The 27,328-nt window shown below is 41.7% G+C and overlaps 2 protein-coding genes across 8 annotated transcripts; one reads left to right on the top strand and one right to left on the bottom strand.

Annotated features, from left to right (window-relative positions):
* Positions 1-126: 126 nt before the first annotated feature.
* ccdc191 (coiled-coil domain containing 191) lies at positions 127-17,912 on the top strand. Its single transcript, XM_040044477.1, has 17 exons — positions 127-593; positions 1,116-1,154; positions 1,288-1,423; positions 1,543-1,695; positions 2,997-3,175; positions 3,315-3,538; positions 4,831-4,975; positions 5,860-6,050; positions 6,254-6,497; positions 7,783-8,210; positions 10,355-10,446; positions 10,737-10,819; positions 11,148-11,249; positions 11,382-11,525; positions 12,061-12,213; positions 13,867-14,021; positions 15,554-17,912. The coding sequence occupies exons 1-17, from the start codon at positions 528-530 to the stop codon at positions 15,693-15,695; spliced, it is 2,676 nt and encodes an 891-aa protein (XP_039900411.1). The 5' UTR covers positions 127-527; the 3' UTR covers positions 15,696-17,912.
* Positions 16,166-27,328, bottom strand: zdhhc23b (zinc finger DHHC-type palmitoyltransferase 23b). 7 transcript variants are annotated; one of them, XM_040044481.1, is made up of 7 exons: positions 26,777-27,328; positions 23,956-24,002; positions 23,501-23,638; positions 23,255-23,409; positions 19,621-20,310; positions 19,051-19,218; positions 16,166-16,934 (listed from the first exon to the last, which is right to left on the bottom strand). In XM_040044481.1, the coding sequence occupies exons 3-7, from the start codon at positions 23,534-23,536 to the stop codon at positions 16,667-16,669; spliced, it is 1,317 nt and encodes a 438-aa protein (XP_039900415.1). In that variant the 5' UTR covers positions 23,537-23,638; positions 23,956-24,002; positions 26,777-27,328; the 3' UTR covers positions 16,166-16,666. The 7 variants fall into 7 exon arrangements, with proteins under 7 accessions (XP_039900415.1, XP_039900417.1, XP_039900418.1 ...); XM_040044483.1 differs by having other exon boundaries at positions 23,529-23,638; XM_040044484.1 differs by lacking the exon at positions 23,956-24,002 and having other exon boundaries at positions 23,529-23,638.

Raw genomic sequence — 27,328 nt, 5'->3', positions numbered from 1 at the left:
GTAGGAAAAGCTCTTTAAATTATAATTATATTTTTATAAAAATTGAATTAAACATTCTAATAATTAAACATTTTACATTAAATTGTTGAAAGACTTTAATTAGAAGCAAAGTATTTAACTACTTTAACTACTTTATTAATACATGTTTGTTATCATTATTCTTTTAATGAATTTCAGTTCTCACTGAAGGACCTATCAAAGTTGCTATGGTGACCCAAGACGCTGAACCCCCAGCTACAGTCTTGTGGGAAACGTAGTCCCGAAAATCTTAATTTGTGGAACAGTCATCCAAAAAAGAAAGCCAATTTACTCCATTACCCAGAATCCACCATAACAGTAACTCGACGAGAGTTATGCTTACCGCTTTTAGGTTTTCGAGCACTTTTTCTAATAACGTTTAAGCATATTTTGACGATAGAAATTGAAAAACGTTGACTGTTGCGCTTCGCGCACAGTTTTAGTAAAGAAAAGACACCAACGTGATAACTGGGATTACATCATATTAAGGTGCAGTGCTGTATCAGGTGATGATGGCATTTCCAGGTCACAATCCTGACCTGTTTAGGTGGAGAAGAGTTGGCTCGGCAAACAAGGTAAGTCTAGTCTTTGGATTCGTGTAAATTCATAGACTGTGCTAAACTGAACGCTATACTGCATCTGTTTTCCCCAGTAATATCCCCGAGAGAGGGAAATAATTTGGCTAAATGCTCTTTGAATAATAAAGAAGGAAAAGCACATCTGTGTTATTACCGTGTATAAACTCGTGGCTCATGTCAGGGGCCCGTTCAGAAATGTCACCCGGCCCTATCTCTGATACTCACATGCTTGCAGGCAAGCTAGCAATGGCACAGACCTTTGGACGTGTGAGAAATGATTTTGAACTAACCTGCTGATTTGAAGCAGTGGCTAAGCTTTTCTGTGAAATAATCCGCAGACTTTAGGCCCTTGGCTCAGCCTCCAATTTGCAGACTGCCACCGCAGCTCAAAGTGTCTCTGAGCCTGTCTAGGCATTTTTAAGCACTCAAAGGTGACCATGAGGCCAGCATTTTTTTGTGTGTGAGAGCTCTTTGGTGTTTCTTACAGAGAATATTAGCTTACACTAATCTTTCTTTCAGATTCACGTAAAGAAAGGTGATATTGATCAGTGGAAGAAGGTAAGAAATGTGTGTGCTCAGTTATATATATTTTTTATTTATTATTGAGTTGAATGTCTTTGGGGGTTTGGGAATTGTGTGACGAAATTGTTAACTTCAGCTTTGCATGTGTGTGTCCTTTCCCTGACCTCAGCGAGTGGAGATGGCCTCAGAGTTTGCTGTGTCGGAAGTCTTCTCACACAAAAAACCTCATTCAGGAATCAGCAGCCTAGCTGTACCATTGCAAAGCACTGAACAGCTGAGAGATCATGACGAGGCTTACAGTGAAGGTAGGTGCCTTATAATAAATAATAATAATAAATAACCTGTCTGTGTAGAAATGCTATCTATATAACCACATAGAGTACAGCAAGAGGGATGATGATATATGGCCTGTTGTTTGTTGCAGCTCAGGCCCTTTTAGGTGACTGGCTGAGTAATAAGCTGCGGCTGGAGTTGGAGTTGGAGGATGAAGATGACCTGATGTGCTCTGCTGAGAGGACGGGCACAGCTGCATCAGCTAGTGCTGTGCCTGCTGCTTTAAACTACAACAACTTTGATGGTATAAAATATTACCTGATGAGATAACCCAAAACTCATTATTTATTAAGACTTTCTCCATTAGACCTGTGGCCCTGATGGACGAGGCGGTACAGAACACCTTTAAAGAAACAGTGACCTCTAGAAGATTTACTCATGATTATGAAAGGCTCATTCAAAATTCAGTGTGGGTTTTATATTGCTTCAAATGGCCTCTGACTGCTAGGCTTTATAAGAGTATTCAAAACAATCAGTATGCAGTACTGTGCAAAGGCCTCAGGCCACCGCTCATTTATTTTTATTATTAAGCTTCCAAAGAACCATACTTTTTTGTAGTTTTTTAAAGTGACCAATAGTTCTCCAGGTCTCAATGTTTTTCTATATAAACGTATATCAAAGTACACTAGAACTGGACTGAAAATCAGTGGCAACAGGTTTGATGGAGTGATGATTCCAAGTTTGAAAAGTTTGGTTCAAATCATCAAAATATATGGAGTAGGTCAGGAGAGAGGTGCAACATTTATGTGTTAAACATTTTTTATGTTCTGTCATGATTTGGGGCTCAATTTCACCAGTGGTGTTAGGGGTCTTGGAAAAATTGATGGAATTATGACCTCAGAAAAATAGGATCAAATTTTGATCCACCATTGCAACGCCATCTGGAATGCATTTGACCGGCAGCACAATTTTTTATTATGATCTCAAACACACAGCCAATGCAGTGAAATCCTACCTGGATAGAAAAACACACGATGGAACATTGTCAGTCATGGATTGGCCTTCCCAGAGCATGGATCTCAACATTATTGAGGCAGTGTGAGATCATCTTGACAGAGAACAGAAGAAAAGGTAGCCAGCATCTAAAGAAGAGCTTTGAATGTCTTTTAAGAAACCTGGAGAGCTATTCCTGAACACTACTTTAAGAAATTAGAAGAAAGCTGCCTAACAGAGTTCAGGCTGTGTTGACGAATCAAGGTGTTCGTACCAAATATTGACTTTCAAGCATTCAGTTCATTAGGATTGTACAAACTGTTTTTGCCTTTTATACTGTATGCACATTTTATGATAAATTAATTCACATTTCCTGCAAAATATAAAGAAAATATAAAGGTGGCTGAAGACTTTTGCACAGTACTATTTCAGTCTGCATTACAGTACCATTGGATCTTACAAGTATTGTGCAAGGAATTAAAAGCACTGGTTTCCAAGATAGAAGGAAATTAATATTAAAGCTCGAAATGTTGAAAAATGGTCATCAATAATGTGAAGTACAGTCTTTTACAAGTACTTCAGTTGTCATATTTCTTTTCCAAAAATACTTAGAACTCTATAACTGCCTTGTCGAGGAAGAAGAGCAGTCAGCTGTCAAAGGCTTCCTACAAGACCTCATGGAGCAGGAGCTGTTGGACTCCAGGATGATGGAGGATTTGGCACTTGATGCTCATCAAACCAGAAAAAGATTTAGAGACCCAATCGTTACCATGGAAGCCCGACACCAACAGGTAGTCCGTATCAAGAGATGCGAATGCTGAAGGTTTGGCTGTTGCTGTTGTGATGCATGCCGCTGAGCAAATCATCTGGAATGACGTGTGTTCGCGTGATGTTTGCAATTGTACAAAATGCTGCTCAATTCCAATGCAGGTGCGAGAAAACAGGGCCCAACGGGAGGCTGAGAGACAGAGGCAGCAGAGAGAGAGGGATGTCCTACGAGCTGCCAGAGAGGAGGCGAAGAAGAGGGAACAAGAGGAGGAGATGAGGAAAAGGCAGGAGAAACGCAGGCAGGAGGAGATGGTTCAGCAGGAGATGGTGAGGCTGAGGCGGCAGATGGAAGAGAGGAGAGGCCTGGAACAGACTGTTCGACAGAGGTAGGAAAAGATTACAACAAGCCGATTTATCACCTAGCAGATCACATTGTTTGTGATCTGGCTTGCTTCACCTTCCTTCCTGGTGGAGAGAATGGATTAGTGGTAACCTGTTGACAAGGAGAGCTGTGATCAGCCATATCAGTCTGGTGAGCAAAGATAAGGCTGCGTTGTAAATCATGCTCTCACTATGAGTGTAAGGCCTTTCTTTACCACAGGAAATGTGTCATAACTTTAAATATTCCTCGTGGACAGCAGTCAGCAAGTGTCACAACATGGAAATAAACAGAAATCTTTATATCTGCGATGCTGTCACTATATCATATTAATGATTTTTTTGTCTACAGTTAATAATACTGACAAACTAAAAAGCCATTTAAGGAATTAACAAGAGAGCTGAGACTTGAAGGATTATGGGAGGTGAAGTGTTTAGAAAGAGACTACACATTCTCTATGAACTACAAAATGACACAATATATGAAACTAAGAAAAAGTACCACAAAAAATAGAAGATTTTATCCCAATTAGCATCATTGTGCTAACAGTCTCATGTTAGCTGGCAAGGCTAATGTTTGGCTACTATAAAACATATAGTAGCCAAACATTATCCTATATAGCAACACCATTAGTGTTTCAAGTATTTGTACAGAAACCAAAAATATAATAATGGTTATATGGAACTTAGAGGTTTGAGTATTGAACAGGTTGTTGTTGATTAGTAGTCTGGGTCTGTGTGGCTCAGATTGGGCCTTTTGTGTGCAACTATCCATGTAAGAAAGTGATCACTCCATGTACAGGCACTAAGTCTGATATCTTCTTGGACAGGTGTCTATGCATCTTTCAGTTATTTCTGACCATTTCATAAACAACATGAAGCACTTTTAGAGGAATGGTGTTATATTTTGTATATATTCATTTTTGCTTTATTTGTTCTTTTTAAATATACTTTAAGAAGTTTGTATTGCAGTCAAAATCAGATAAGGGCAGCAACATGGATGTTTATTTGGATATTGATTTGGACATGAGATTTGACCTTATTACATAAAATGATACTACAGTATCTCATTCATGACAGCGCTTTCTTGAGGTCAGAGGTCAAATGGGACATAGTGTTTGGATGCAAACTATAGTGTGATATTTAGCATACCAGTACCATTTCTTAAATTTACACAGGGTGTCTTAAGGCACACAGGTTTTTATGTTTTTATCTTCTGTGTTATGCACATTAGGTTTATGTATAATGAAATGTGCCACATAAAGAAAATTGCCATTATGTTTAATATATTAATGTACAGAGAGAGAGGAAGAGCAGAAGTGCAGATCACAGCCAGAAACCTCCATTCAGCTCCAACACCTCTCATTAAACAACAGCATGAGGACGCTAAGCGACTGTATCAAGAACAAATGATTCAAAGAAAGGTTCACATTAACAACCTTAAGGTTGGTACCTGGAAGCTAAGTATGTTTGTGTAAATACTGTAGATTCAGTTGTGTTAAGAAGTTTGCATACACTCGTCATGGGAGTGAATGTCATGGTAGTATCGGGCTTTCACTGATTCATTTGAACTGGTCTTGGGGGATTGACTGTACAGCAGACATTTTTATTGGTAAACTTGACAAGACCAAGGCCTATTAACTTTCCATTAGTGATAATAATTGGCTACAACTGGTAGTTTCTTTTTCACAGAATAAAAAGGATTTGTTTGACAACACTCACTGAACTGGCCAATACTGGCCAAGGAACTCAGGAAAAATCTAAGAAGAAAATATATTTACATAAATTGTCAAAGGTCACTTGGAACCATTTCTAAACAACTGCAGATTTCAAGATCAGTTCATACAGTTGTACATACGTACAAGTTATTCAGATGTGTCCCCAGTTTCTGAAATAAGACCCAAACTGTCACTCTCAAATAAGAGGAAATTGGTTAGGATATTCAGAGACCACCAAGTCTCAAGCCTGCCCTGAACTGGAAAGTGCTGGAATGCCAGTGTCTTGGCCTGGAGAAAGCTTTTATGGTCAGACAAGGCAAAGATTAGGCTGGTTGGCCCCAATAACAAACCTAACAACACTGTACCAGCTGTCGAGCATGGTGGCAGTAGCATCATGCTCTGAGACTGCTTTGCTGCCAGTGTCACTGGTACATTACACAAAGTGGATGGAAGATTGAAGGAGGAGGACAGTTCAAGGAATCATTAAAAGCCCAAAATTACTATGACATTTATGCCCATGATGACTGTTCATAAACTTCTGACCACAACTGTAGGTTGCTATTATATATATGTGAATTTATGTTTCGCATGAATTTGTGCATATGGTTTAGTGTCTGCAAAGGCATTTCTCTGGGTGGTATTCAGTCGTGCTGGACCGAAGGCTACGTATGGGTAAGGCCAAGGCTCTCTATGACTGGAAGAGGCAGCTAAAAGCATGGCGGGCGTGGCGAGCGGTGGTGTGGGCAGAACGAAAGCAGCGCGAGGTGGCAAGAACAGAGGAAGCACTGCGAACCGAAAGCAGGCAAGAACCAGAGATTGTAAACATTAAAGTAGCTCTTATTGTATCATCGATGCCCTCCCCTTCTACCAAAATCTAAAATCAAACTATTAATTGAGAGTATCTCAACAGGTCACTCGTTGACTGAGAAGCATTTATATCCAGGGTGCAGTGACCCAGCAGTAATTGAGGGCAAGAAATATGATCACATCCGTATCCTCCTCCAGACAGTGCCAGCTGGCTGCTGAAAGTGACCGAAGGCGGTTGCTACGGCGATGTCTGAATGAGTGGCAGCTATGGTGTCGGACGGAGAAGGAACAACGTGAGCTTTTGGCCCGGCAGCAGGAAATCAAACAAAAGATGGCTGCTCTAATCAGTGCTGCATCAGCAGGCAAACTCAGGGCCACAGAAAGTCCGGCTTATCGGCCAATAATGGCCCCACCGGAGGCGCCGAACCGGACCACAGAGAAGGTGAGACTCACAAATCCTCATGTCATCAGCAACGGTGCACTCTCTTCATTAATGATTCCCACTGAACACAATCTGAAAAATATTACAGCGAGTGAAATCATGACTAAAACATCAGCTTTGATAGGCGGTGCTGAAAGCCTAATTACAGAGGCAATTACTGAGTTTCGGAGCTTAACTGAATGAAAAAAATTCCCTTTTAACGTTCCTCTTTGCATGAAATAACCTGACCTTTACTCAGCCCTTCAGCCAAAGAAGGTTTTGAAATATTTACAACTCTTTAGAGAGCAGGGATGATGAACAGGAGGGCAGAGAGCTGATGGAAGAAATGCTGGAGAAACACATGAGATGCGTTGGCTGGTTTAACCTTTACAGCAGAGAGTTGTTTTCATGATGTTTTCTTTCCTCGTGTTTACTATCTGTCTCTACCGTGACTCTCTTATAAAGGAAAGTGATGTAATTGTCACAGTCGGCTATGTGGGAGGCAGGAACTTGACAAAGAGAGAAACACTGAGAACACTGGAGGGACAGAATAGAAACACAAAAGGGACTAAAGGCACAAAATCAGAATCATAATAAACACCAGGAACGTTGAACATAAACAGAAGGCTATTGAGCTAAACCCCGGATGAACCCAAAAACCTTTAGTGCAGGAGCACAGGACTAACGGCACAAAATAAAACGAAAGCAACCCGTAAGGGTAAGGAAATAAACCAAACGCGTAAACACTAAGAAATAAAGAAAGACAAATATCAACAATAGAGAATGAAGAACTATAATGCTACCTCCTTTGACAGTATCACAGTATCACCTTAAAGCACTTGTTGCAGGCTGCTGAGTTTGCATCTTTTGCTGTGAAGTACAGCCAGACTTTTGACCGCTTCGCCTTGGGCATTTTTAATCTGTAGCTCTGCTCTAAAAGAACCTACGTACCTGGACCTGCCTACTATCCTCGGAAATGTAAAATGATTGGCTAGAAAGTGTATCACAGCTCAGGAAAAAAAAGCACCGAAATAAAGCACCGAAATGTGCGCTGCTTTTCGGTCTGGTTACTACCGTTTATGTCAGAACCGCTGCCATCATGGCACCGGATACCGGTACCCATCCTTACCTATCAGAGACTTTTTCTGTTAATGTATCAGAATTCTAAAAGGACAAAGTCTTAGTAAAGTTTGAGCAGCCTTGAGAGACCAAGAGAAACTTTTACTGCATCTGTGTTGTCGCCTTAGGCTCTATGTGAACCTAGCTTCTATGTAAAATCCCACCTTCTCTTTTCTATTCTCCTCAGGAAGATCGCTACAGCTCTGACACTTTAGCCCCCGAGACCTCTGCACTACCTCAGGAAAAGAACCCTATGATTACTGCAGCCCGGCCCTCTCAACCGTGGCAGGTGACCCAACGCCATGCAGCACCCACAGCTGCTGAGCTCCACAGGGCATGGCAGAAAGAGGAGGAGGAGGAGGGTGGTGCCTGCACCCGTTCGGTATTGGTATCACCAGGCAGCAGGTTTGAAAACAGACATGCTGCCCAGAAGCAGATCATCGCACAACAGAGGAAGCTGCTGAAAGAGCAGCAAGAGCAAATTACCCGGCTGAAGCAGGAGCAGAACATGAGAGGCTTGACGCTGGAAAAGGAGAGAGCTGCAAAAGTTACCCAGTCAACAATGCTCGGAGGCTTGAGACCAAAGACTCGCAATATTGACACCAAGGTGCAGAGGTATGTTCAGTGCATATCGCATGAACCGGTTAGCTCTAGATTAGTGTGAATCATTTTATAAGTAATACGTATTAAACTGAGTGTTTATTTGTTTGTGACACCAAACAGCCAACCCTGTGTCAGCAGCAGTTTTTATGGTTCCACCCTGCCATAAGGCACCTTTTATAAAGGATTTAAAGCTGCAATTATTGGCTTTTTCACTGAATGATAAATAATTAACTAATGTTCTGCAGGTCCATTATAAGCCAAAAAGCAACTTCTGGGCTGTCAGTTTGTGCTATTAAGTTATAAATAATTAAGTCATTAATAAATGCTTTTAGTTTCTGTCTTTTGTTAGTCTATCCAGTCTGCTGATGCCAAATGTTTCTAATTTCATAACAAATTAAAGCAAAGTATAATTTTTGCAAAGTTTTGAATAATGAGTATGCTTAGTGTCCGTCCATCCTTTATAACTTCTGCTCATTTATAGTTCCAGATTTACATTTCCTGTTTCGCTTTTTCCTTGTGAAGCCCGAGGTACTCTCAGGCCAGCTGAAAAATATAGTTTTGCAGCGAGTTCAGGGTCTAACAAAAGGTGTCCTCGTTGTTGGTTGTGCCCTACAAAAGTGTCAGGTGGAGGTGTGCTGGAGACGATCCTGGTCACTGCCCAAACCACCTCACTGGCTTCTTTCGACCTTAATGTGGTGTAGGAATGTGGTGTTTTTTCTAGGGGTATAACCGTTTTGAGGGGGAGAGGGGGCTTTTCTGGACTTTATTTGATAGAACAGTGAAGACTAGAAGACTAGACATGAAAATAGGATAGAGATTGGGGGAAGGACACACAACAAAGAGTCCTGGTTGAGACTCGAATGCGGGACACTGGATTGAGCCTTTCAGCTTATGACTGCCTGCTCATCCAAGTAAGCTAAACTGGTGTCACAACTTTAAAATCTGATTAGGAACCCAAAGCAAGGTGGAAAAAGCCCAGATGAACTGGATGTATATAAGCTCCAGTGCCGCTTCATGAACAGGGAAACTGGTGTCCCCTCCTGAAGACCCCCTGCAGGAAAAGACATTTGGCTCAGGTGCAGTGAAAGCTGTGAGCCTTGCAAAGGCAGATTCTGAGCATCGTGACACGCTGGACCGTCATTGAACAATCCGTTCATGCTTAAAAATCCTGTACAAACATACAACTTACAAACTCCACACAAAAAGGCCCAAGCTGAGCTGAAGGTTCAAAGCCAAAACCTGCTTGGTATGAAGACACACTGCACCACCATGCCCACCTGTAGCCTGTAAATGTGTATACAAATGTACTGCTGTGCTTTCTCATGAATCAGCTGTGGAACGGGTCCACATGAAGAAGGACGGAGCCCACTGAGAGATATTTGTCACAGCCTGCATGTGCAGTTTGGATGAAGCCAAGGAGGGATGACCTTTCACTGTGCATTATTTAAACTTGGAAATGTTCGTGTGACAGATGTTGAAATGAAACCATGTTTGGTTGGTTCCTCAGGCTTAGAGATTTAGAGCCTGTGCTGTTTAGGTTGATCCCATCTACTAAATTGTTTCACATACTATATTTAACCTGGCTTCACACTCAGCCTTGTGTAAGACTAACTCCACACACTCTGAATTTGTTAACAGCTCTGAAACCTCTCAAGATGAGTAATCACTGTTTGTTCACTTCTCTTTCCTCGGCGCAGACTAATGGCAGAACAAGTGGAAAGGTTTATTTGTGTGAACACCTCATTAGGTAAAGTTAAAAGGAACCAATATTTCATATGTGTAGTTTGGTACTATGGTACAGATAATTACGGTTTCCATAATATAGATGAAGATGCACTGCGGTACAATCTGTTACCCGATAACAGGTTTTGTTATTAATATAAATCATGGAGGAGAAGATAAAAGAAACAGATGATGTTTAAACTTTAGAATGAGTAAAAGGAAAGAAAAAGTTTCTGACTGCTACAGGGGGAATACACTCTCCAAGCAGTGTATACAGTAACAGAAGAAAGCTCGGCACATTGGAGTTCATTTACAGATTTACAGACAATCTAATGTATGTCAGTCAAGTTTGGCTTTGGTCATTACCTTTCTGAGTAACACTTGCCAGGAACAGTATCAGTCAGACTTCTGACAGGCCTTTGTTTCTGTTGCAGGGCACCGAGAGGGACTGGAGAACCTGACAGTCAGAGTGCACCTTCAAGCAAAGCTGTCACGCTGCAGACATGCCCCCATCCACTCACCACAGGTCAGTATTAAAAGTAGCTCATTGTGCAGGGGAACTTGCACGTTCACACACGCACAGAAAGTTCATTTCCATCTCCCAAAGATGTGGTGAAGCACTGCTGTAGCTCTTTTATTCAGGAAATTAAGTGACTCTGAGTCACACTTGTGAGCAGTTTACATTTGTGGGCATAAGGGCCGATGTGTTCGTGTTCAGAATGAAAAGTCTAAGAAAGAAACGTGTACATGACCAATCACTGGACCGCACAGAAGAAAAGCTTGTCATCCGCTCACTTTCCCTCCGTCTCTCTGAAGCCATGGAGGCCCGAGCACGTCAGCGAGCAGAGCGAAGGAAGAAAATTGAGGAACTCAAGAGGAAGAAAGAAGAAGAAAAGCTGGTAAGCTGAAAGGTCATTTTCTGGGGAAACGTGGGTTGTTGTTTTCTTTGCAGCAGCAGCTGTGGTTCAAGTGGTGGCTCTGATTTCCCATGGGTTGGTGGTTTGATTCCCTGCCCCTCATTGTTTGTAACTGATCTCAGGAAAGACGTGAAGCCGGGAGTTTGTGTGAATAGGTGAATGAGAAACCGATAGTAAAGCAGTAGAAGCCAGCTAAGGTTAAAATGCACTCCATAAGTGCAGACCTCTTACCATTTTTATTTTGGGACATCCAAAACAGCTGTCGTTAAAAAAAAACACATCCAAATTTAATGGCAAACACAACTTTCAGGCTCAGATGAAAGCCGCTGAAGAGCTCAGGCTGAGGGAGGAGGAGGAGGAGAAACGCAAAGCAGCAGAAAGACGTCGGGAGGAGAAAAGGCTGGAAAGAGAGGTGAGGTGTACTTCATATTTTATGGATGTCCGCAAAAAAGCGGAACTTCGTGGGTCTGAGTACAAGAAGCGGTTCTCTCATGTGACTCCCTGCAGAATATTAAAAATAATCTCGCTTTGTGTTTCTGCACAGAGAGAAGAGGAGAAACAGAGACAACTGAAAAGGCAACGGGAGCTGATGGCACTGGCCCGCCAACACCACTGCAGAACGTTGTTGCTGCGGCGGGGCCTGGCGCCATGGAAACGCCTCGTTCAGCTCAGACTAGCCAGTGTGGAGGTAAATCACCTGTCCTGTCCATTTCAGCTGTCAGTCTACAGCGACACAGGGAGCCAGCAAGTACTATTGTATTTTTGGCTGTGAGGAGTAAACTAAAAACATTTATTTGACTTTAACACCATTAATGTGTTAAAGTGGCAACTGTGAGCAATGTACACAATAACTGACAATTGTGAGCAATACACAAACTGCTCTGGTTTTTTAAAAAATAAATTATTGTCGCTCAAAAACCGAGCCAAAGGCAAATCTACGACACACTTTGGACGTGAAAGTGCAGAAGGAATACGTCCAAACAAAAGCTTTCTAGCAGCACTCCCTTGACATCATCACTATTTCATCCTCCAAATGTTCCTGTCTTAGCAAAGCTTAACAAATGAACGCAGAAAATCTTTTGTATTCATGTTTCAGAGCTTGTTATAAAACCTCTCTGTTTGGATGCGAGTACATGGCTTTTCTACCTGGCACATATGATTGAGTTTACATTCACGAGTGCACACTGGTGCTTTTCCCCCCTCTCTTTTTCATTCCCTGCCAGCTGGCTGAGCGTCATCACACTTTCATCCTCCTGAGGCAGTGCACATTAGGCTGGCAGCAATCAGCAAGAGAGTCTGTGTCTGACAAAGAAGCTTGTGCTGACCAACTGCACCAGCACTTTTTGCTTCGGAGGAGCTTAACCTGCTGGAAAAGGGTGCGTATACACCTGCACACATACAGACGCCATCCGGGGCTGACTAAAAGAAATACCTTTTTCCTAATCTCCTCTTCTACCTGCTCAGTCATATTTTCATTTTTCCAGTCTGTATGAGTGACAGGTTAAAGGAAAGAAGCCAGCCCTGTGCCTCTGTTTTGCTGTCTGTGTTTGCTGGCATGACTTGGGTACACGAGAGGGATCAATGCAAATCAAAACAAAGTTCTTTCCCACCACGAGACATTCCTGTGTTCATGTGACTTCTCTCTCCCAGTTGATAATAAACCATCCACAGGGCGATATGGGTCACTGATCAGCTTGATGAGTATGAAAATAATGGAAATCATCTGCTGTGACCTTCTGAGTCACCAGCTCCCCAGTCACCACCCACACTATCAGAAAAACATCAAATAAGGAGACAACCAACACTTATATTAGATTTTCCTTTAGTTTTTCAACCATTTTTTATATCCTGATTTCTTAGTGTTTTTAAAAAAAATATTTTTCACACTTACATGTTTCAGGTCAAAAAAAATTAACATTAGACAAAAATAACTGATTAAATACTAAATGCATTTTTTAAATACCTGGCCCTATGCGGAAAAAAAATAATTGCCCTTCTTGTTAAATCATGAATTAACTGTGATTAAGAGCAATTTTTGGAAAAGCTGAGTTCAGTTTCCTAATTCAGTTGTCTAATTACTCGACCTATTCAATCAAGAAATCACCAAAACAGAACGTGTCTGGCAAAGTCAAGTAGACTCCAAGAGGTGATTGACTCATTACAGAGGTCATGTCATGGCACACCCTGGACAGGTCAGCAGTCTTTCACAGGGCTAACACATAGAAACAGACAGCCATTCGCACTCAGATTCACACCTATGGGCAATTTATAGTTACCACTTAACCTAATCCCACTAAGTGCATGTCTTTGGACTGTGGGAGGAAGCCGGAGTACCTGTAGAGAACCCACACAAACTCGGGGAGAACATGCCGACTCCACACAGAAAGACCCTGATGGTGGAAATGAAATCAGGACCTTCTTGCTTCCCCCCCCAAAAAAGTAATAAAAACTAATACAGCACTTCATAAAAAGAACACCAACACCATACCAACAGTGTCGAGGCTGCTTTAATACTTCAGGACATGGGCGATTTGCCGTAATTGATAGAACCATGAATTCTGCTCTCTACCAGAAAATCCTGAAGGAGAATTTATGGCCATCACTTTCTGTCCTGAAGCTCAAGAGCACTTAGGTTATTCAGTAGGACAATGATCCAAAACACACCAGCAAGTCCACCTCTGAATGGCTAAAAAAGAAATAAAAATAAAGCTGTTGGGGCGGCTTAATCACACTCTGGCCTCAAATCAGACTGCGATGCTTTGGCGTGACCTTAAACTGGCTGGTCAGCCTTCAATGTGGCTGCTAAAGGTGGCACAATCAGTTTTTGGGTTTATGGGAAAATAACCTTTTCACAATGCATCATGATGATGATGTTTGGTGATCTGAAACATGTAAGTGTGATGAATACCAAAAAAACTAAGAAATCAAGAAAAGGAAAAATACTTTTTCACAGCACTGTGCATCTCATCTTATAATTTTTGTTCACGTTCACTGTATTCCTATTTGTAAGCAAGTGTTGTTCATTCCAGCTGAGAGACATACAGATAATTCAGGAAGAGCGAGCCGAGCGCTTCTATCGCACACGCGCTCTGAGGAGGTTTCTGCTGGCGCTGCTGGACCACGTGACTCAGGAGAGGCTGGTGGAGTGGGAGCATCAGGAGCTGGCTCTGGAGCATAATGAGAGGTCTGCTACCCCTGACTTTGCCATATGTTCACAGTAATATAACCAGCCAAGTGGGTGTTATTATATTTAACAACTTGAAAGAACTTTAATTACAAGTTAAACTGCTGAATCAGAACAGTCTTTGCAGCTCTTAGAGAAAGGACAGGGCCTGCAAGCCTTTGAAGATGTAAACATTCATTTGACCTCTAGGCATTTTCAATAAGAGACTCAAGACCTCAAGTAGCCCTGAAAAAAATAGATTTACTAGGAAGTTGTGTAGATGCAGAAGCAGTTTCTGGATATTCACCAATATGAAATATGAAGTGCATCTTTTTTTTCCATCTTCCTTTTCCAGTGTAACTTCCTCTTCTTTAGACAGAAAATTTATACCACCATCTCCTTGACTCCGGTGCACCAACTCATATCTGCTGTTAGCTGCAAATGTCTTTTCATATCATGATTAATGGAGTCTGTTGGGATGCTTTTGTAGCTCAGTGTGTAGCGCTCCTAAACGGGCCACGTTTCTGCAATAATAGCCTTTGTAGATACCCAAAAGTCAATAAATCTGGGGGGTAATTGTGATATAGCAGTCTTATATAAAACCATCTGTGCTTGTATGGTCTCCCTAAATCCTAGAGCCAGCATGCTAACATGCTGCTGTTCATGCCATAAATCTGTTAAAGTAGCAAGCCAGAATTTACACAGACAAGATACTGCTTAGATTCTTCTTTTCCTGGCTATTTTAATTATGATATACTCGCACTATTACTAAGCAGAAAGAAACCAGAAAGAAACCAGCAGGGTACAAGTCTTGGGTCCCGTTAACTGGTGTGACATACATGCTAATTTTTCAGATTCTAAACATTCTCATTGCTGGTTTGTTCAGATTTGTCCTTAGTTTAGCATCGCAGCTTCCACTAATTACAAGGTACAACAGTCCGCCACAACATCCATCCTTCCTCCTCTCAACCCAACCAGTCACGGCAAATGGCTGGCCCTCCCTGAGCCTGGTTCTGCTGGAGATTTCTGCCTGTTAATAGGGAGTTTTTCCTTCCCACTGTCGCCAAAGTGCTTGCTCATAGGAAGGCATATGATTGTTGGGTTTTTCTCTATATGTATTATCGTAGGGTCTACCTTACAATATAAAGCGCCTTGAGGTGACTGTTGTTGTGATTTGGCACAGTATAAATAAAATTGAACTGATATTAAAAATGACACCATGAGTCAATAATATTAATAATTTTGTTACAATGCACAAATCTGCATTGTGGTCCAAAAGAGGGCTTTTTATAAGAAGCATTTGTAGGATTTAATGATCTGTCATTGCCACAAGTTGAGAATGTTTATAAACCTCAGCTTGTTAGGTGAAGTCCGCTAAATGGCCACAGGGTGCAAATGAATTCCCACCAGCTGCCTTGGTGACACTACCAACAAGCCCCAGAGTTACATGTGAGAACTTATTAGCTGTTGTCATGCTAGAGGTCCCTTTAATCCAGTTTGTTATTGCTCACTTGCTCTGTTCCCGTCTGTCCCTCCATCTGCCTGCATATCAGACGAGTGCTGCGGCAATGTTTCCTGGCCTGGAGGCAACTTCCATGTTTGCTGCGCAAGGAAAGAGAGAAGGACGAGCGGAGGGAGAAGCTGTGCCGCAAAGTGACTGAGGTTCTCCCGGATTTCTGCTCCCATCCACTGTAACGCCTCTGGGAAGACCGACAGAACGGGCAACGTACTGCATACTGATGCAGGCGACACACAAACATCTCAGCATCACTCTGGAAGATGACACACTGCACACTTCCTACATTTATTTTATAAAATATTTTCACAGAAACACATAAATCGACCAGAGCAATTATTGGAATACAAAAAACAAACAAAAAAACAAAAAACCTTTAATGCCTGTGAGAACCAAAAGCAGTGAAAAACTCATTTCTAACTGATGCCAAAACATATTGATTAATTTGCATTTTCCATTTATCTAAGAGTTGTTCCATTTCTGAGTCAGTTTTGAAACAGATTAAAAGTAACCGTGTGGTAATAACTAAGCAATCAGCTGCTGTGGAACTTCAAATTAGCTGGCCTATGCCAAAATGTTTCAATTAGTCGTGATAAATATCCATGAATTCGTTTCACAAGGCCAAGTAAGGTCAAGTGCAGTCTGTTTGTGAATGATGAAAAGGTTATAGTGAGCCCTAGAGAGCCTCTTTGAATATCCTATCTGTGCACTCAGATGCATCATCTTGTGCTGTGTTCAGACAAAATGTCCCCACCAGGATCAGCAGGTTGGAGTTATTGTCTCGCATCAAGGCACTACGAAGGAGGGGAGACATAAGGTCAGCCTTCAAGTCAAGGAAGACATCCAGCGTGAAGGACTAGTAATATTTGTTTGGCAGAGGTGACGTATATGACCAGCTGCATAGAGGAGATCCTGCATGTCCTTCACATTTATGGCAGTATGTGCATCTTATGGGCGTGCGTAGTTGTTATTGCTAAGTGTCAAAGTCAGTGCAACTCCATATGTTGCACGTTGAAAACGTAGCAGCTCTGGGGTTTGCTGCCAGCAGCACGTCCAATCAGTTAAAAGGAGTCATGCTGCCATCCAGTGGACACTAACACACCAGCAGCCACAATTCCCAAACTTTAAACAGCATTGCATCACAAGTCTCTCACACCAAGTCAGTGGGAGAGGGGGGAATCACTTTGTCTCCCATGCTCATGAACTCAGACCAGTTGCCACGGAAACCTCGGGAATAGGCGCCAGTGTTCACGACGAGTCCCCAGTAGGCGCTGCGAGCGGTTTTCTCTCGCAGGGCGATGCGGGCTTCGCGCTCGGTCACGTTGTAGCTGACGTTGATGAGCTGTATCGCCAGCAGGTGAAGCAACCCGCCCGTCACGATGCTGCTGTACCACGCACAGGTGAAGCAAAGAGCAGTGCTGGAACACAGACAAGGACGGAGGTAGTCAATTTTTTTTCTTTTTTACCAGCAAAAGGGTTTTATTTTCATGCTCAGCCACTTTCAAAGATAAAATATTTAGTGTAACCAGTTTAAAAGGGTGTAAATGGACAGATCACAGTTAAAAGAACCAGTATCTTTACATATTGAGGGCATGATACTCATTCACAGTTTTTAAACTCTGAGTTCAGTAGCAGTGCCAGTACTAGTCATTTGAACTACTTCACATGCATGCTCGTTGCTCTGAGCAAAAACTGTGAATCTTTCTCCAACAGCTTAATGGCCACTGCTTCAAGGTACTCTTGAAAGTGATTCAGTAGAGCGAAAAAAGCCAGACACTCAATATGCTCATGGAAGGTCCTCACTTACTTCTGGTAGTTCTGGGAAAAGTATTAAATGTCTGTGCAGTGGGTCAGTGAGGATCTTAATTGCTGCGAAAAAGGCTGTCAACCCTATTTTCTGTGGACTCTATCTCAGCTGTGGGTGTTTATTTAAGCACAAGTACTGACGCTGTGCAGTTAAGATGTTTAATTTTGTTCACAGGGTAACAACACAGAGGGTCCTAATTTTAATTAATAAGGCACTGTGAATACATATGTTGATTACATTACATTTTAAGGAAACCTGCCTGTAGAGCCTGATTTATTGATTATGCTCTCTCTAGTATAAATACTAGTACAGAGTATATAATCTGTTCCATTTGTTTGGGTACCTAGGGTTGCTAAGCATTTGACCTTGACATTCATCGTTAGGACACAAAGTCAAACCATATCGAGTAATAGATTATATGAGAGCTGTACAACACACTTTTTACAACATCACAATGACGCCGTAACAGACTAATTCCATCATATTGGAATATGGACAACATACTGGAGATCAATGAGAAGGCGAATGAGGAAATAAATTACATGTATGATCACCTGTGATGAAATAATAAATTAAAAGTAAACTCAAACACTTCTTCTCATTCATTTTTAGTTCACTTCCGTATTTTAGGTCTCAGCATTAACCACCACAGGTCCACATGGTCACTGAACGTCATTATATACAAACCTTACTGAGCTGATTATAAACCTGTATTTACACAGATTTTTTTTTTTACAGCAACACCAAGTCTTCTCTGCAAAAAAACAAAAAAGTTGAATTAAACTGTGTATTTCACAATAAAGCTGACACCAAAGATAACGCCGCCACTATAAGCTAGTGTAGCAGTATATAGTGGCTTATAGTAGTGGTGTTATCCTTCCATTTGTCACCAGTGTTTCCTGATGTCTGGGGGGCAATGCCTTGTTTTCATTCTGGATTTGGTCTCTGTTTCAGAACCGTTACAGCCCTGATGCTAGTGCCAGAATTCAATTAGCTATGCATAAAAATTACAGTTTCCAATCAATACACACATACATGCATAATCATTTAAGGCTGCTCCCTTATTTCAAACAGTGAATGAATCTGAAAGTTACAACTTGGCACAGATTTGACACCAGATGTCCTTCCTGATGTAATGCCCATGTATCCTGGCTCGGTGGAGATGTTTGACCATAATGCACAGAAAAACCAAACACATCATATCAGCACAAAAACCTTATGCTAACTATAAAGTGCAGTGGTGGAGGGAAAATGATTTGGGCTTGTTTTGTGGCCACAGAAACTGGACATGTTGCAGTCACTGATTTGACCGTGAAGTCCTCTGTGTACCAAAGTATTCTAGAGACAAATGTGAAGCCATCTGTCTGGCAGCTAAAGCTTGGTTTTAAACTGGGTCATGCAACAGGATGATGATCCAAAACACTGCAACAAATCTACAAGAGAATAGTTGAAAAATAAAAGAATAAAGGTGTTGCAATGACCCAGACCTCAAACTGACTGAAATGCTGTGGTGGGACCTTCACAGAGCTCTGCATTAATTAATTCCTGCAAACCTCAATGAACTGAAGTAATGTGGTAAAGAAGAATGTGCCAAAATTCCTTCACAGCAACATGATAAAGCCAAACAGAAAATACCACTTCAAAGTTCTGCTAATGGTGGTTCTACAAGCTCTTGATTAATGGGGTATACTTAGTTTTTGACAGAACTGTATGTCTGTTTCCACTACCTGTACTGGTTGTAGACTCCTGGGCAGTAGAGTAAGGCGAAGAGGAGATTTTGCCGTGGACACACACTCTGCAGCACCAGGCTGATTCCGTACAGGGACGTCAGCAGGAAGAGGACGAGCGTGAGCAGAAAGCTGCGGTGATTGGCCTGCCCCACACAGCTGTTTATCCTGCCCCGACACAGACAGGAGGGGACGCACAAACACACGTGTACACACACAAGCAGACAAAACATTGTACTGAGACTCCAGGGTTACACTACACTACACACAAACATGCAGGAGCGTGCATGGTATAGAAGGATGGCAGCAAGGAAATTGTGACGTTAACACAACATAGAAAAAAAATATGGTGAGCTAGACACAAGAGGACAAAGATATTCATTCTCTCTGAGCTCATTACCTGCAAAGACAGAGTAACTTAACTCTTATAAATTAAAGGTGTTATTTTAGATCTGCGTGGTCTTTGTGCAGAAAAGAAGCAGGTCACAAACAAGACAACTTCAGTGTTTGAAGGAGAAGAAAGCAGTGATGACAGGCAGGTCGAGTGAGAGGAATTTGAATGGAACCCACCAGACACAGTGGTGGTCGAGACGCAGCACGCAGACACCACAGATGCGACAATGCCCCGCCCTGGGGGGCCGCACCATCCTGCATGCCTGACACCAGTTCTTTCGGTTGCTTTCCTTCATTTCCTCCTCCGCATGCTCCGACACCCCAGCCCGATTGGCTACAGTCATCGTCACATCCTGCCTCCCACCACTGAGGGAAGGGTTTCTGCCTGTGGGGGAGCTGTAATACGCCACCTTGCTGTGAACGGACTCTTCGTTTGGGCGCAGGATGCCCGGATCTCTCTTGGTGTGGAAAAGAGCCAGCAGGGTGAGGACAACCCCGACGCTTATCAGCGCTAGCTGAAGCAGTCCAACATCCCCACGTGGAAACACCTCAGTGATGAACAAGTAGTACATGTACGCCAAGGAGAAAAGGGCCAGGCTGAGGAAGAAGAGGGTCCGTCCTTTCTTACGGTGGGTGAAATAGTAGTACCACAGCACTAAGCCCGGCAGAGCTGTCAGAACCACCATCCCGATCAGGAAGTGGAGAGCAGCAAGGTGCAGCAGGGCAGGAAGGAGAAGAAGAGGAGGAATGATGGACAGGTCCACCTTGCGCGCTCCACCCCACAGCCACGGCACACGAATCCGATCTGTGACGACTGCAGCCACCTGTGACAGGGATTCAGGCTTCTGAGGTTCCCTCTTCAGAAACCTGATGAAGTAACGGAAAAGCTGTAATACCTTTTTTTTTTTTTTTTTTTAATTAAAGTAACCATGTAGGGAACTTACTAGCATGTTTCAAGCACCCAAAATACAGACAGAGAACTCAAATACAAGTTATTCATTCATCATATTTTTTCATAATAAACAGCAGATTGCAATTACAATGTGATTTTTATACCCTGAGTGCCACTATGTGAAAAACCTGATATTGATGATACAATAAAGCATTCAGTCATCAGCAGGACTCATGCTTCTGACTACCAAATTAGTCGACTAATGGAACTATCAAGAGCCCAACATTTACTGACGTGACGGCAAATGAAGCATTTCTTATTGGGCCATAAAGCTGCAACAAGCACACACAAATCACACCTGAGGCCGAAAATTATAGGTCTTCCCCTCTCTTCTACGACCCTCCCAACAGGAATACAAAAAAGCTTCATATTACGAAATATCTCAGAATAAGTGGGCCTCAATGAAAATGTGATTTTAATGGGGTACAGTGTTGGGCAAGTTACCTTGAAAAAGTAATTAATTATAGTTACTAGTTACTTCTTCAAAAAAAGTAACTGAGTTACAAGATTCTAAAAGTAATTAATTACTTGAAAAGTAACTATTGCGTTACTTTAAAAAAATGTTTAATCCTCTGGGGTCCAGGGTAGATTTGGCCATTTTTAACTACTTTTGATGTTTCCTCTACATTTCACCTTTAAAAACTATTTACTTTGCCTTGTTTGGTATCATTCTTTTCAGCGTGTATAAATTTACAGTTATGTTTTCATTTTGACATACTGTATTAACACAATTGATCTAAAATCAGACAAAAAAAACATAATATCAGAGTAGAAAAAGTTATATTTTTTACTGTAACAACCACAAACGTGTTTAATGAATCATATTTCATAACTTTAAATGCAAATATAAATTGTCAATTTTAAAATCATATGCACAGCTTTTGCAGCCGTTTACCTTTTACCCCTTTTTTTATAACAATTTCAAACTATTTACATAACAATCAGCTGTTCTGCATTCAATAAGATGGCGCACAAATTATTTGTGCCACTCCAAATATTTCTGTCCACTATAAAGGAGAACATCACAGCCTGATACCTGCAGGTCTGACAGCAGCAGGTGTATCACTCCTATTCTCTACCTGGAGACAACAGTCGCCTCATTGTTCTGACACACAACACAAAACTATCCACAACACTACACACTAACTACACAAGACAACACATTAACTACTTAACTAACTTTTCTGCTGTCTCTCTCTCTTTCTCTCTCTCACCATCACTCCTAAAACTTCCCCCTCTTCCTAAACAACCAAATGTCATGTTGCCATATCATTTTTTGATTGGTTGACATGGTGCATTTTTCCACCAACACGAAAGGGTAGAGGTTTTTGTTGTTGTTGTTGTTGTTGTTGTTTTTTGGTCATAAGCAGAGAGTGCTTGCTAGCTCTGTCCTAAATGTGACGAAACTATTCAGGAACAAACACCGCGTATATTTTGTTTACCATGACTCTGGTTTTACGTGGCCTATCAACACAATTTAAAAACTGGTATATATCACCTTGTTGCTTTGTCATCTTAAAGTGGTCATGTGATTGGCTTACCGCGACTACTTCATTCTTCCTCAGTCAAACAGCAGCACTGATGCGATTGTTTTGCTCCCTTAGCTCCAGGTGTTGTGCCAAAAAGTGATCGTCAGGCAGAAAGTGATTGCCGTCCGCGGGAGCGCGCGGAGCTGCTTAACGCTGTAGCGCCCAGATCTTGGGGGGCCCTGATTACTTACATAGACAGCTGCTTCCGTGCAACTGATATAAGGTGCAATAAGCTGAAGACAGCTTCAACCGTCTGTTTGTTGAAAAATAGTTTTCCTTGTTAGTAACTGTAACGGCGTTGTAACGATAGTTATAGTGATTAGTTAGATTACTCGTTACTGAAAAAAGTAACTCCTTACTTCCATCACTGATGTGGTAGAAATAAAATTATCTGATATCTTTTGTTTTAGATAGACAGAACTAAGACAGTAGTTACATTTTTAAATTTACTTTCTGGGTTATAATTCTGTTAAAGCGTCTCTGTAAGAACAAGCAAGACGTTTTGTGCCCTTTGCACATATAATGCAAGCAGCAGCAGAGAATTACCAGCACTTTCAGCTGTTCTGTTATGTGATTGTAAATGATTTGGCACAGTGTTTAAACCAGATGGCCTTCGTGACACAGCCCTTCCATTTATCCGGGTTTTGGACTGGGCACTGGGAGTACACGTGTACATGTGACCCCATGACACTGGGTTAATGTCTCCTCCCAGTGTCAAACCAAGGATCTTTCACATAGAGTCACTGATCCCAGCACTGCTATATTAGAAGCTTTGGTATGAAAATGATGTGATTCTCTTTGGATTTTGCACCGCTGGTCAGACAAGTCCAGGAATTTGAGCAAATTGTCTGATTTGTGTTTTGTTTTCTGTATATTATTTCTGCTGGTATGACAGATCTTTAAAGGTTGCTCCTTTTTATTTATAGTATTAGTATTATACGTTTTTTGTCTTGATTTAACTACAGTCTGTGTGTTTGTTGTAGTTATGTAGTTTTGTGAAAATCTCCTAAAGTCTGAACCAGTAACATTTCAACTGTGATGTTAAATTGTTACTAAATTTATAAAATCTAAAAAAAAAAAAAACATTAAAGAAACATGGACTTTAATCCTTAGCCGACTAACTTTTTTCATTCTCTCCTAAAAACTGATGATCTTTAGCAGGGCCTGTGATTGGCCAAAAACAGCTCAGAGGAGGGACAGGAGTCTAGTTCAGATCAATCGAATTACAATTCACCTAAAGACTATTATGGATTTTCGTCGAAATACACCAAAAACAAGTTGTGTATCTTGCCTTAAATTGGGGCACAAAATTAAATCTCACATTTCCTACCTGTCACAGGCGTCATCCAGGTCCTCACAGTCACAGCAGCAGGCTGCTACATGGCTGCGTTGTCCGTGTCTGTTCATGTATTCGCAGCAGCACAAGGCCGCCTCCTCCTCCAGCACCTTCTTGGCTTGCCTCTTCATTACAGAGAGCCCTGCAGCCTGTCAGAGGTTTTAAAAAAGGTAATGAGTTCGAGGAAAGTGAAAAGTTGCAGATGATCAAAGGGAAGGGAAACGTATTAAGTGAAAATACCTTTAAAAGCCCACTTTGCTGAACTGACCTTTTCATGCAGCAGCTTACCAGACACTTGCATGCATTTTAGATGGTGGAGTGCTCTGAACAGATTTCCACAGCACTTTCACGTCACTTCCTGTCCTCACATCTGTCACCCTTTAATGATTTACAGCAAATGATCAGTCCCCCCACCCCCCGCACACTGGCTTGTTTATGTGGCACAGATGGATATGGATTTGGGTTGAGGTGGTGTCAGCAGTTATAGCAATGGCAGGTCTTAGGTGGCCTCTCAATCATGGCATGACAAAGTGGGGTTAATCCTTCAGCTGAGTTAAACCTCTATCTTTGGGAGGAATATGAATAAGCCTCTGATTAGCAATAAATCACAGAATGAAATTGTGTGTTATTATTAAAGCTCAGCCAGTAATCACGCTAATGTGTTAAAAAGGACATTCTGGGTCAGAAAAGGTTACCAGCATCTAATTAGGGTCCTTCCAGGCACCCTTGGATCTGTAAGAGCCTAAAGAGAGGACAGATTGGGTTACATGTACTGATTAATGGGTGTGTGCTAGCACCAAACAGCACATCTGCTCCCTGACAAATAAAGAATAATACTGCTGCAAGGGCTTACAGTGTGACTGTTGCACTCAGCAATTTTACAGCTGTGGTGTTTGGCCAAAAAGCTTTTCAGGGCAAAGCACATCATTTTGCTTCAATATCTAGGAATTGCTGTCGTTTAGGATGGAAGACGTCACTTTTACAACTCTGATTATTAGCTGAAAGCAAATCAGCAACATTTTTCATAGTTAATAGTTCCAGATTGCAACTGTCGAGGATGCTTGCTTTACTTACTTTATATATTTTTGCTGTAAACACCATATTTGTCTGACACAATCGAGGCTCATTCTCATCCTAGGCCAAACTCTCAATTTGAATGGGAAAATAAACAGCATAAAATAACATTCTCATTTGACTATATACCAGAGCCAAAGAAGTGTGACATGGGAACCTCCAACAATGTCTCAGTGTCTCAATGCCTGTTGCTGACAAAGAAATGGAGACAGACTGATATACAATCACTCCAACCGATATTTGGGGGACTCCAGTATCTGATATATTAGCTGATATATTGTTGTTGTTTTTTTTCCACATACACACAAAACATAAACCAATGTACCTAACACTTGTTATGTGTACTTTTATGTGTATTTACTTGTTCACACTCTGCTTGGATCAGGGTTTGTTACTGCTTTCTTACCAGGTTTGTTACCTTGTTACCAGCAGTGCCCTCTAGTGGACAAACTATGCAACATCAACAGTGATAACGTGCCTGAATGGTGTTTCTCCCATTTCTTCTTTACTTTTTTCATTTATCAGCTGTTATAAATGTTGATACGGAGAGATCTGCAAATTGATAATATCACGTAGTAATATCAACTGTTACCCTATCAGTATTTTGTACCAAAAGCATGCCAAAAGCAGCTAATAGGGTAGTGGTTTACACATTTGCCTAACAGCAGCAGATTGAATTCCTAAGCTACTGAGCTTCTTTCTGCACAATTTCAGTCAAATGTTAAAAAATGACTGCAAAACACTGAGTACAGTGTTTTGCAGTCATTTGCAGTACAGGATAAGGGTGGAAATTCAGATCATGTTGAGCTCCGTGGGTTTAGGGAGTCATCAACTAAATGGGATTTGCATCTAATTATTAAAATAATCCCAACATTTGGAACATTAGTTTGTTTACTTTTAAGCTCATGAAAATGGAGGGACTACATAAAAAAGGCTGCAAATCCTCATTTTTAGTGCAGACTTTTATTCTAAACCCTTTCTGAAAGTCCACACTTTAATTACATTTTGCCCATTTCATTACAAATACATTTAACTGGTGTACAGCAGCAAAATTAGGAAGATTATGTCACTGTCCAAATGACTGTACATTAAAGGGCAGAGCTGCACAGTTAAATTCCTGAAGCTTGTAAAGACATAAAAAGTACTTAAAGTGGCCTCACCTCCACTCAGTGCTCGGCAGAAAGCAGGATTTACAACATCAGTCTTTGTACATGTGCAAAGACTCAAATAGTAAATGGACTGGTACTTATATAGGACCTTTCTACTCAAGTTAAGATACTACACGTCTCATTATCACAATCGCACTCAATCACAGCACTTTTATCTATGCCTAACATTTACATAGTTAAGCTCCCATGGATGTATCCAGACCAACGCATGTTCCCATGGCTTCCTACTGGTAGAAGACCACCTTTGCTTTTTTTTCCAGAGCAATAATATTCTCATACTTCCTAAAACGGGTCTGAATGTACCACTAGTGGTCAAGGAAGCTACACCTCGTTTGGAAGTCAGCCTCTTAAACGCCTACACACCTGGCAACTGACCAACCAAGACACCATGCTAAACCTCCCAGGCGGAGGACCTAACAGCGGCTGGCTGTAGCTTAATATATACTTTATAGGTAGGATGACCAGATTTCCCACTTTACTATTCTTTCTCCCACCTCCCAATCCTACATACTGAGGGAATGTCCCACATGTTGCTTTCTCACAAGAAACAAGGCTGTAAAAGAGATGCGCTGATCCACAGAACCATCCCTACAGAAACCCAAAAATGATTACCACGCAGAACAGCAGCTGCGATTACAGATAACCAAAAGTTACAACAATTGTAGTGGCATATAAAAAAAACTAGCTTTCAGGTTATTTGTAGCCTTACTGCAAACTCCTTACCCCACATTTAGTCAGCATATATAGAGACTATCGAGTGTTATAAACATGAACATTCTATAGAAAACTATTGAGACAAGTGTTACTTCACAAAACTGCTGATAGCTGCAACTTGTGTTATCAATGAAATTTTACTTAGGGTAGATGGGGAGCCAAGATGGCATTAGAATAACTAAATACACGCCTGCTTATGAATAATCAATTAACATCATCAGTTATTTTTTTTCTGCAGGACACATGCTCTAAACTATACCTTGCATAATAAACTTTTGTCCCAGTAACAGGATGCTGTGCTGACACATTCAGTAAAAATCAGTTTTTGTTGGAGACGCTGTGACTTTAAACTCGACTGAATGTAAATATTAGGACTTCGCCGTTTTCCCTGGCATTTAACCCAATGAATCCTGCAGCTTGTCGGTAACATAATTGCAGACTGCAGCTCACAGTTAACCGACGTTCACTTATTTTTACCTGCCAACAAGCCGCCGTCTCACCGGAGCGACACACTGCGTCAAAGCAGGTTTCACGACCCGACAAACCCGGGTAAACATACCTGCACACGGGGCTGCTACATGCCAGCCTCTAGAAATATCGACTGGAACGATTTTCCCCCGCCGTGCTTCTTAACGGAAGTCTCGGTCCCGGCAGCAGAGCTCGTATCCGGTGTTTCTGCCGCTAAATGCAAGTCGCGTGAAGTGACCGCGGAACGGCGGCAACTGCTGGGGCGGGGGTTGGGTTTGAGTGTCCGGCTCGGCTGGTGCTTCCTGCAGGAGCCGGGGGGTGTCTTCTGCGTGGACGTCCAGGTTTCGGTACACAGAGAAGTCCTGCTTCCTCCTCTCCAAACTGGCTGAACTGTTTCTGTACTGACGTCACATGAAGTGGCTTTTCCCCGCCCAGCCTACTCCCACATGATGCTGCTACTGCTGCATGCACAGCTGTGCTCAGGTGAAGTGCTGGAAAAGCTGTGTACCAATACTCCATCAAAACAAACAGTCAGTTTAATGGTCTTTGTGAGAAGCTTCGTCCCGTTATAAATTAATTATAAGTAGCTTATCTTACTCTTGCACATTTGGTTATGCAAGAGAGATAATGCCAACATTTTTTG

The sequence above is a fragment of the Simochromis diagramma genome, unplaced genomic scaffold (assembly GCF_900408965.1).
Source record: "Simochromis diagramma unplaced genomic scaffold, fSimDia1.1 OVJJ01000602.1, whole genome shotgun sequence".
NCBI lineage: Eukaryota > Metazoa > Chordata > Actinopteri > Cichliformes > Cichlidae > Simochromis > Simochromis diagramma.
The sequence above is the reverse complement of the archived record's forward strand: the minus strand, read 5'-3'. Positions and strand labels throughout refer to the sequence as shown.